Source organism: Pteropus vampyrus, unplaced genomic scaffold, assembly GCF_000151845.1.
Source record: "Pteropus vampyrus isolate Shadow unplaced genomic scaffold, Pvam_2.0 Scaffold504, whole genome shotgun sequence".
Taxonomy (NCBI): domain Eukaryota; kingdom Metazoa; phylum Chordata; class Mammalia; order Chiroptera; family Pteropodidae; genus Pteropus; species Pteropus vampyrus.
Genome location: NW_011889285.1, coordinates 508,991 through 521,002, shown reverse-complemented (window position 1 = coordinate 521,002; position 12,012 = coordinate 508,991). Strand labels below are relative to the sequence as shown.

Sequence of the window (12,012 nt, the reverse complement as noted above, 5' to 3'; positions counted from 1 at the left end):
TTATCTTCTCACCATGATCCTCACAAGACTGCAGTTTTTATACCAGGATTATTTTAAGAAAATAAAGTCAGCATTCAAGTGTTATTCAGGGTTACACTGTAGATATTTGGAGAGACAAGACTTGAACTCAGACACTGTGGACACAAAACCTCCAATTAGTACATATTTTTTATGAAATTTTCTCCTTCACTCCTTGATGAATAAGGATCATCATGGGTAAACAGACACTTCCCTGACGACAAATTTTGTAGTGAATGACTCCTATACAAGGTCTTCAATAATATACAAAACTAGTTGAAAAGCTTTCCTTCATCTTTTCAGTCAGTGACAGAGGACATGAGATTGTAAAAATTGGGGAGAGGTGATTCTTTAATACTGGTCTTTCATTTTAAAGCATTAGTCACTTTCCCTGGGAGTGCGAAAAAGGATGAATTAAGATTCTCTACTAATGCAAACAGGATATTAGGAAAAATATGACAAAGGCGAATTGTATACTCTGTTGATAAATGGGATAAAGGAGGGCAGCAAAGAAAATATGGTTAGAATGGTGCAGATAACCCAGTGTATTAGATGCACCCAAGGTCAGAGGCACACACAGAAGTGGGTGAGGGTGTAAGAGGTTAATAGTTTGGAGAACACAGTGTCATGGGGGCAGCACATTTCATTGGACTGAAATATGGAAAAATTTCCTGGGAAAAGGAACACGAAGAGAATTTGTAAATGAGAAACCCATGGCTTGTGACATTGAAAAATGAGACAGTGCCAGCATTATGACCTATGAAAACCCCAACACGACAGGGAGGAACATTCAGAGAAAGGGTTATTATCAAGGGATTGGGGGAGGAAGAGTCCTCAAAAGCATTATATTCCAACTGATTCTGTAACCCTATAACCCAGTAACCATATTTAGGTTGATTATCTCAAGAAACCATGCTGATAACTCTAACTTTGTCTAATAAAACCCATAAGTTTGGAGTCAGGACATTTTTTACCATATACCCCCAGGATCCAGTCACTTTTCATTGATACATCTACCTCCCAGTAATGTTTTCCTGATGTGATAATGGGTGATCTCAGGACACCATAATCATTATAATTGCTGTTCTGATGTAGATAATTTGTATTGCAAACTAACACATATCTCACTTGTCTCTGATGAAGAAATAGCAACATTTGGATTATTCTCAGGAATATCCAGGATCATGTGAACTGTAGAAAAATCACAAGGTTAGGTGAGGGATATGATGTAGCTTTATTTGTGACACTGAAGAGGAATCTTGAGAATAACATGTGTGGGAAACGGGAAGATATTAGTTCTGTTCTTGGGGAGAGGTATAACACTGCAGAAATATAATATGTTTGTGTGTGTGCGTGCTGGGAGGGAAAACATGAGTCTTAAGAAATGAGACCTGGTTAAAAAAAAAAAAAAAGCAAAATTCTGAAAGAAGGTGAGAATAGGGTGGCTTCATGATATTGTGATTTCTCCTTACACCAGTAGCATCACACATTTTTCATCTCTGAAATGAAAAAAATCTATAATATTAAATATAAGCAAAAGAGTCAGCATTAAAATCTATTTCCTCTCCAGATGAGAGGAAGGACTGGGGACGTGTGATAGTAGATGGAAGAATAAGAGATGAACCAGACACCTAGACAATTCTCTTCACATATGATCATGTTATCAGCACATGATATCCATCCTCCTTTGTCTCCTCTATCCACATCTAGAAACTGAACTCTCCTCTCTATTGTGCACTCACCATTACGAGAATCCCACAGCCACCCACATAACACTCCTCACCATTAAACGTTTGCAGGATCCCTCTCAAATTAGGAACTTTGAACACTCTCTTTCGTTTATTGAAAAAGGTTTTTGGCGTCTTCAGAATCAAAATCTTACTCCTAAGGATGACAGAAATTGACACATATCTCTGTGACATTTTGTCTGTCCAAAACTACTAACTTCCTATTTATTCACCCTATTGAAACATTTGAACCTACTTCTCTGGAGACTGCAAGAAATGAGAGAATAGACTCCTAACCTTGAAGCCGGAAGAAATGTGCTCCTGTCCACCTTCTCAGTTACCCTCTGTCTGACCTTGGGAAACCTTGAATCTCTCAAGAAGCAGTTTATTTCTTCCAAAATAAAATAACTAACCTCTCCCTCTCTACCTCCTAGAAATCATATTAAATTATATGAAATAATTTTTTTAATGCAAAACTTTGATTCCCCAAAACAAATTAATTTGTGGCAAAGTCACTGTATGGATGTGGATTCCCTGGTTATGACTTGAAAGTGTGATTGTAGAACCTGGCCCCTTGTTGTTTGAGACTTGTCAAGTGTCAGTATACTGTCTGAAGAGGACCAAAACCTTTCAAGTCTGCTTCTCAGTAGTAAAGCCCTCAGAATAACATCTGAGATTTTATGATCACTGGGAAAAATTATAACACTTGGAAAAGAAGACATTATGAGCATCATAGTAAGTGTGGTCTGAGTTTCACGTGTCTGAATAGGCTGATGCAGCCAAGTAGATGTGCAAATTTAGGTACAAGGATGCTGCCTTTACACTGACCTACTCATAAAAGATAAGCAGCTATGAAATATAGTAACCTGAGTTCAATATGGGCATGCAAGATGAATAAAATGTATGAAGGTACAAAATATAACACCTTATTCCTAACTGCTACTAACCCAAACTGCACATTCTGCTCACCCAAAATCCCCAGAATCAAGTTCATTCTTATAGAACACACTAACCATGATTCATGAACAGAAATTTAAGATAAAACTACACTCAAATTTTTCTGCCCTGAGAGATATTTTATTCTAATTAACCACCAAACACCTGTATTGGCTTTAAACCACTTTTCACAGCACAGAAAGACCATCTTTGGTCTCTCACGTGTACCTTTCCATGATGCCATTCACATCCTAGAAAGAAAAGAAAAAACACAAGTCAAGAAATAATAGGCCCTCTGCACTTACAAAGCTTCATCACATCCCACCACCTCCTGATGTGGTGGGAATAGAGATGGTCCCAATATGACGGCCAAAAAGTAAAGAAAAGAGACCCAGACCAATCATTCAGTGTGAGGTTTTCAGGTTTCCTAACAGGTAGAAATAGCTTTTACCCCTGTGAAAGCATGAGGCTTCGAGTACCTGAAGATGGGCTATATTTATGAAGAAAACAGGAGGCCCATAATATTTTCCCCTGGTTCATAGAGTTCCTCATGAGATTATTTGAATAATTAATGGTTTGTCCATGTATTCAGAATAAATGTGAAGTAATATACTATTACTTGTCAAGTATTGTGCCAATATTTGGAGTATCAAAGATGAGTGAGTAATCAAAATGTTTTTCAAGAAGTTTATGTGGCTTCTGCTGAGAGTACAGTCAAAATGTATTACTGTAGGCATTCCTCAAGACTCTCCTCATTTTATACACTAAGTAACCTCATTCGCTCCCTTAAATTCAACACATACGTATGTGCAGTTGACTTCTAAGCTTTTTATTTTTACTTAATTTTGTCCTTTGAATTCAGGTTAACATATTCCTTAGTAAAGAAGCCACAGGAACCAGTGACCTAGTCTCTAAGGCACCTTATTCTTTACTGACCAAGTTGTCTCCTCCCTTATACCTCTTTGTCCATAATGTTACCAATATCCACTTGGTCACTGTCCTAAAAACTGCAGCATTTACCTACACTCCAGTCTCTACCAAGCCAGTTTAGTCCACATCGTTAGCAGTTTCTAGTCATCTGATTTTCCTTGTCATAAAAATTTATTCGTTTGCACAGATATATACCAATATATTTGGTCTCCTTTAACTCGAACTTACTTCCTCCATGATGCCAAAAACTAGGCCAACCGCTAGGTCTACAGACACAAAGCAATTGCTTTGCTCTCTGTATCAGGGCTTTTAGCTGTATATGAATATCAGCAATTAAAACTAGATTAAATAGAGAAAAGGAATTTGGGGGATAGGTATAATTTTAATCAAAGCTTAATTCTGAAGCTCAAACATATGTCATTCTCCAAATTCTATTTGTTCTCTCTATATTGACTGTATCCTCAGTTCAGGAAGGAAACATGAATCTCCTCATATTGACTCTACAAGTAAAGAGAACTTCTCTTCCCAGTTATATCACAAAACTCTGAAGCCTGCACATGGCATTGGTCTGCATTGGATCAGGTGCCCATATTAAAAGCATCACTGTGTTGTTGCTGGAAGAATATAAAGAGATGTTGGATGCAAGTTTCCGTATTTCACTGGAATCAAGTTAGTTTTAATCTGAAGTAGACCACGAAATGATAGGAAGCCTATTCTAACCAGAACAGCAACCATCACAAATAATCTTTAAAAAATACAGTAAGGAAATAGAAAAACTTTAAATTTTATGTTACAAATGTCTGTTTAAAGAAGCTGACTTTAGGAAGAGAACAGTGAAAATTGCAGGTGACATATACAAGCAAATAACCCAGTAATAAATTAAATAGAGTCACATTAACAATTGCATTAATGTTATTGTCTTAATCCGCCAAGTATAAAGCAGAGATTGTTGGACTAGATAAAAAGCAAGATTCAATTGTTGCTATCTACAAGACTTATATTTTGGATTCAAAGAAACAAATATGGCAAAAGTAAAAAGATAGACGTCTGTCAAGATGGCAGAGTCAGAAAACACTGTGTTCGTCCCTCCCCCCGCCCTCCACAACCATATCAAAATGACAACTAAATTATAAAACAAACACATCCTAGAGAACCACCTAAAGATGAGCTTAACAGAACTCCTATAATTAAGGATATAAAGAAGAAGCCACATCGAGACTGATAGGAGAGGCAGAGACATGTAATGGGCTGGTCCCACACCTACGTGTGGTGGTTATGAAACAACAGGGATATCTGAACGAGATACTTGAAAGAGGTACTTGAACGAGAAGTCACAGTCCCACACTGGGCTCCCCAGTCTGAACCACCAGTGTCAGGAAAAGGATTCCCACAACAGATGGCTGTGAAAATCAGAAGACTCAGATTGGGTGAGATGAAGGACTGCTGTAGAATCAGGCATCCTCTTAAGGGGCCTTAGCACAGACTCACCCACAGACACTTGTGTTAAGCTCCAGAGAAGCTCTCAAAGTGCCAGAGACAAATGGAGAGCAACTGAATTGTCTGGCTTCAACGTGAGGGCTGGAGGGGCAGCTCTCTTGAAGACTAAAGTGCCTACAGGCATCATTGTTTCTTTGTTGAGCCCTGCCCCCACACAACCTGCAGGCTCACGCAGGTGCCAAATCTAAGTTTCCACTAACCTGGCTAACACTGATCTTTCCCTACCTTGGTGATCCTCTGATACCCCACCCTATCCAATACAAGCATCTGGCCTGAACCTCTTTCAGAGGCCAGCTTGAGCCTGCACTGACATTCCTAAAACCTCTCAGAGGTTTACAAACCCCAAACAAGTAGAAGCAGAGCTCACTGTGCCCTGTACCTCTTGTTAAGTGGCTGCAAATCTGGCAGTAGTGGCAGTTGGCCTCAGTTCACGGTATAGGCTCTTCCAGGTACCTCTAAGCCCAGTACAGGCAGCTACCAACTACAGATTGCATTGTAGCTTATACCAGGTGGCCCTGGGCTGGATACAGGCAGTGTTTGCCCTTGGCCTGCACCAGAGCCCCTCCAAAGGGGCCACAGAACCAACACATTTGGTAGCCTGATTCAGAGCACACCAGAGCATTACCCAATTAGTGCCACAAATGACACACCCAAAGAGAAGAATAAGCAGATACCAGAGACCTGCTAAAATCTCTGGAGTCAGTCTTTGCACAATAGCTTGTTCACTGATGTCATGACCAGTTGTCACAGCCAGCAGCCTGAGGATTGATCACACCCGCTGATGTGCAAACAGCAATCAAAGCTCAATTATAATAGGAGAGCACACACAATCAACACAAGGGACACTTTTGGAGCACCTAGCTCAGGTGACCAGAGAGACTATGTCAGTGGACCCAACAGGGTACCTACTATATAAGGTCACTCTTTCAAGACAGGGAGGCATAGTGGATCTACCTAATATATAGAACAAAGATAAGGAGACAGCCAACATGAGGAGACAAAGAAACAGGTCACAAAAGAACAGGACAAAACTTCAGAAAAATAACTAAACAAAATGGAAGCAAACAATCTACCAGATGCAAAGTTCACAACACTGGTTGTAAAGATGCTTAATGAACGTAGGAGAATAATAGATTATCTCAGTGAGAACTACAACAAAGAGATTGAAAATATTAAAAAAGCAATTTAAAACATAAAAAATAAACAGTTAAAAATGTTAATTACAATAACTGAAATGAAGAATACGTTAGATGGAATCAACAGCAGATTACATTAGGTAGAGGACTGAATCAGAGATGTGGAAGACAAGATAGCAGAAAACACCCATCACGACAGCAACAAGAAAAAAGAATTTAAAAAATGAGGATAGTTTAAGAGGCCTCTGGGACAACAGCAAACATTACAACATTCTCATCATGGGAATAACAGACGAAGATAGAGTGTAAGGGATTAAAAACCCATTGAAAGAAATAATGACTGAAAACTTCCCTAACCTATGGAAGAAAAGAGACCTACAAGTACAAGAAGTGCAGAGAATCTCAAACAAGATGAGCCCAGAGGTCCACACCATAATGAAAAGGCCAAAGGTAAAGTCAAAGAGAGACTCTTAAAAACAGCAAGAGAAAAGCACTTTGTTTCCTGTAAGGGAGCTTCCTAAGATGGTCAGCTAATTTCTCAACAGAAACTTTGCAGGCCAGAAGGGACTAGCATGAAATATTCAAAGTGATGAAAAGCAAGGACTTACAACCACAATTACGCTATCCAGCAAGGATATCGTAAGGAGTTGAAGGAGACATAAAAACTTTCTCAGATAAGAAAAAGCCAAAGGTTTTCCTCACCACAAAACCAGTATTTTAAGAAATGTTCAAGAGAATTCTTTAAGAAGAATTTTAAAAAGTCAAACATATGATTAAGAAAATATCACAAAGAAAAAATTCCTCACTGACAAAGGTTAAAACATAATAAAAACAGTGGATGAACCAACACTAAAGCTAGTACAAAGGTTAAAAGGCAAAAGTAGGAAGATCATGTGTAATTATAACAGTAATTTAAGAGGGTATACACACACACACACACACAAAAGACGTAAAAAATAATGACAAAAGCATAAATGTGGAATTGGTGAGTAAAAATGGTAGTGATTTTAGAATATATTCAAACTTAAACAACCATCAACTTAAAATACACTGTTGTAAATATAGCTTGGTACATATAAAGCACATGGTAACCACCAACCAAAAATCTACAAGTGATATACAATCGATAAAGAGAAAGAATCCAAACACAACACTACAGTAAATCATCAGCATACAAAAGAAGAGACCAAGAGAATAAGAAAGCTAGAACTACAAAAACAATCAGAAAACAATAACATGGCAGTAACTACATACCCATCATTAACCACTTTAAATGTAAATGGATTAAATGCTCCAAACAAAAGATGAAAGAATAAAGAAGAAGTAGTACATATATACAATGAATGGAGTATTACTTGACCATAAAAAAGAAAAAGAATGAAATCTTAACATTTTATGACAACATGGCAGCACCTAGAGGGTATTATGCAAAGATCAAATCAGACAGAGAAAGACAATTATATACCATATAACTTCACTTATATGTCAAATCTAAAGAACAAAATAAACAAAGCAGAAATAACCTTATAGATATAGAGAACAAACTGATGGTTGCCAGACGGGAGGGAGGGCTGGAAGTCTGGGTGTAAAAGGTGAAGGGATTAAGAAGTACAAATTGCCAGGTATAAAATAGTCAAGGGATGTAAAGTACAGCATAGTGAATGTAGTCAATAATATTATAACAACTATAGATATGGTATCAGGTGGGTACGAGACTAATTGGGGAATCATTTTATATAGATGTCTAACCACTATGCTTATACCTGAAACGAATATAATATTGAATGTCAACTGTAATTTAATTTAATTTTTTTTAAAAAAAAGATTTAAAAAATACTACCCACCTGGCACTTGAAATAAACTCAATATTATATGTTAGCTGTATTTTAATTATAAATTCTTTAAAAATAAATAAGACCCATTTGGGTATTAATATATCTCTTTAGGGATTACGTAAAAAATATAAATTTTCTGACTTTCAACAATAACAAATAAGGAAAAAGAAAAGAAAATGCAAACAGGAATCATGGGCTAGCTCGTGTCTGTATTAATATTACACAAAATAACTTTAAGAACATAAATATTATAAGAATGAGGGAAATTTTCAGTATGTCAAGAAGATGTAAAAATTATAAATGTACATGCGCCTAAGAGCAGAGGTTCAAAATACACAAAGTGAAATAGAAAGCATTAACAGAATAATTGGACAATTCAATAATAATGCTCAGAGATTTCAATAACTCACTGTCAATAATCAACAGAACAGTCTGTATGAAAACCATTCAGGATGGAGTAGACATGGCTGATACTATAACCAACTTGACTTGACGTGTATAGACCGCTTCACCTAATGAACGCACAATACACATTCCTTTTAAATTCATATAAATATTTTTGGACCTACAATATTTTACGTATAAAAAAAGTGCCAATGCATTTAAAAGATTGAAATAATAAAATATGTTTTCTGATTATAATGGAATTAAATTTGAAATACACAGAAGCAGAAGTAAAAAATCAGCAAGTGTTTTTAAATTAAACAATACACTTTCAAATATCCCAAGGGTTAACAGAAAAAAATCACAAAGCAAATTGGAAAAAAAGTTGAATTGAATGATAATAACAACTAAATAATCCAAATGTATAAAATGAAGTAAAAACCATGTATTTATACATTATAAACTATATCATAAAATATTGTGTCAAATCAGTAGTCTGTTTCCACTTAACAAACTAGTAAAATATAATAAATTAAACCCAACAGACACACACACAGATACATGTATTTGAAACAGTAAAGGCGAGAGCAGAAATCAATGATATAAAAAGGTTAAAAACTAGATAAAATTGATGAAACTGTAAAGTTTATTTTTGAAAAAAAATCAATAAATTTTACCAAATATAACTACATTAACCAAAAAATAGAAGTAAAAAAGTAAAATAAATAAATAAAAATAAAACAAAAAAACAACTCACTAAACCCAGGAATAAAAAAGAAGACATTACTGACTACTATAGAAATTAAAGGAATACCACAGGATTATAATTAACATTATATTTAAAAATCTGACAACTTAGTATAAACAAATTTCTGCAAAGATGTAGAGTACCAAAAATTGACTTAAGAGATATAAATATTCTGAATAAACCTAATACAAGTAAACAAAACAAAACAAAACTATTTTAATCATTTCCAAAACCAAAAGTCCTCAGTGAGATAGCATTACTGGTGAATCTATTGAATAATTAAAGAGTAAATAATACCAGTCCTTCTCAATTGTTTATTCAGAAAATAGAGATAGAGGAGAAAAATCTCAACACATTCCATGAGGGGAAAAAAAAACCTTTGGATCATGAAAAAGTACCTAATAAATGCTTAACACTAGATCTCAGATAACAGGAGCATATAGAATATCAGTGGACACAATGGATCTCCTTATCACGGTCAAATTTTTGCACTACACTTGATTAATTAATAAAAATGAGATTTTCCTTTGTCATTCATGCATTCAATTATCCCTATAACCTCTGAAACAGATGCAGGGAAGGGGTGCTGCAAGGCCGAAGAGATTTTAGTGTCACCACCAGAAAGAACACAGCAACACAGCAGAGAAGGAAGACTTTTATTTCCCTCAAACCTCAGATGCTGGGGCTTCGTCCAAAGTTTTACCTGCAGCATCTCCATTGTTGACCCCTTTAATCGAGGCTCCAGATCTGAGATGAGAACTCTCACCAACTGGCTCTGCTGGACCAGTTCATTCGCAGCCTCCGCCAGGTAATGTAGAGCCTCTCCCTCCTCTTTCTTCAGTTTCTGCACGTCCTTCTGTTCCACACTGTCCAGGGTACCTCTCAGTTTTTTAAACACATTCTGGACACTTTGTATCTAATATTCTACTTGATTCTTCAGGAATGAGAAAGAGAGAGAGGAACTCAGGCAATCAGGCAGAGACTGGGAGTCAGAAAAAGAAGTATTTGATGTGGAAGTTCTCACAGGAAAGGGAGAAGGAAGCAGGGGAGTGATTCTTGGGGAAGCTGACTTTTCCTATTATTTTCTCTCCATCACATTCCAAAAGAATAGCCTCAGCTGTGCTATTGAGACCAACCCTGAGCCAAGGTGGGACACCTGGGTATGGCTCAGCTTTCACACAGCTACCCAGGACAGTCTAGTCTTGCCCACCTACGTTATTCCTGAACCCCATACCCACCCTCTAATTACCACTGAACACCGAGGACAGAACCATATGCCATTGCCAGCTGTCATCCTCTGGAAGAGTTAGAGGCTCCAAATCATGGCAGGAATGGTGCACAGAATTCACTAGCCATCCTCACCAGAGTCTGACAATGCTTTCCTCCAAATATCTGTGTTTATTTCTGACATGTTTTTTTTTTTTAGCCACACCCCTATCAGAGAAAGGAAAAAGAAAAAGGCTAATAAATGACTTTGGACATATCAAACTGTCAGGGAACAAGGAGAAAATGGCTGCTTGTGAGTAACACCCATGGTCCTGCCCAGATTTCTAACTTTCTCAGGAAGTGTCTCCTTCTACCTTCCAGGAAGTTCTCTCTTCTTTGATGTAAGCTCCCAACTTCTCAGCTTTCTGCTTCTCCTTCATCAACCTCTCCATAGCTGCCTGGAGCTTCTTCTGAGAGAGAGGAATAACACTAGAGTCAAGCTATGGGCTTTCTCATCATCAGAATAGAGGATACTGGGGAAGAAATCAGGCTGATGTCCAAAGAATCTAGAGTTTATGGAAACATTGAGAATGGCAATTAGAATCTATGACTTGGAAGAAAACCAGAAGTGGTGAATGTGTTCTTTATACTTAGGTAACAGAAGTCAGCATTCCCTCTCAAAAAGAAAACTGATTCTGTTTGTCCTGGAAGAACACTGATCCTGCAGCAAGGAACTTACCTCTCAATCTATCCAGCTCCCCAGTTACCCCTGTTCAAAGAGGAAATGACAGCTTTGCTTGGACACCACACATCCACATTAGCACAAAGTACAAAAACATCTTCTTCTGGTTAACAGCCTAGGCTTAAGCACACTAGGCTTCTCCTTTTGTAACTGGGTGGAATGCACAGACATAGTCCTCAGGCCTTGGAAGGTGAGCATAGGAAGAAAAGTGATCATAGGCCTCAGGGCTAGGTAATTTTGCATTTGCCTCTGATTACCCTGACACCTAAGGGCTAGGTGTCAGGGTAATCAGAGGCAAATGCCAATTTCCCATCAAGTACCATTTCCTATCCTGTCTTTCCTCTATCTTGGTTCTTACCTGGTACTCCTGGGCAACCTCCTCCACCAGGAATGTGTGGTGACCACGATGCTCCTGAGACTGCTCGCAGAGCCAGCAAATAAACTTCCCATCCTCCTTACAGAAGAGCGGGAGTTTCTCTCCATGATGCACACAGAGATCTCTCTTCCGCTCCTCCTCTGGGCTCAACCTGACCTCCCTGAGCCTCTCTGCTATGTTGGCCAGATGCCAATTAGGCTGTAGGTTTCCAGGCTGGTAACTGATTCGGCACACGGGGCAGCTGCTCTCTCCTTGCCCGATCACAAACTCCTTGCTGTTTGCAGTGATGCAGGCTTGGCAGAAGCTGTGGCCACAGTCTAGGCTCAGGGGTTCTTTCAGGAGCTCCAGGCAGATGGGGCAGGTCACCTCCTCCTGTATGTTCACCAGGATTCCTGTAGCCATCTCAGCTGCTCCCCTGCTCCTACCTGTCCTGACATCTGAGGCTCCTCTTGCTCACAGATCCCTGCCTAGTTGGAA

General features: G+C 38.1%; 1 protein-coding gene across 1 annotated transcript in view; it reads right to left on the bottom strand.

Moving 5' to 3' along the window:
• LOC105307585 (E3 ubiquitin-protein ligase TRIM22-like) overlaps positions 1-12,012 on the bottom strand; it is a 23,478-nt gene that overhangs the window by 6,452 nt on the left and 5,014 nt on the right. The window contains 5 exon segments of the mRNA XM_023524874.1: positions 1,802-1,902; positions 2,910-2,932; positions 9,915-10,145; positions 10,792-10,887; positions 11,518-12,002. Coding sequence (XP_023380642.1) covers positions 1,802-1,902; positions 2,910-2,932; positions 9,915-10,145; positions 10,792-10,887; positions 11,518-11,937 — 871 coding nt within the window. The 5' untranslated portion in view covers positions 11,938-12,002.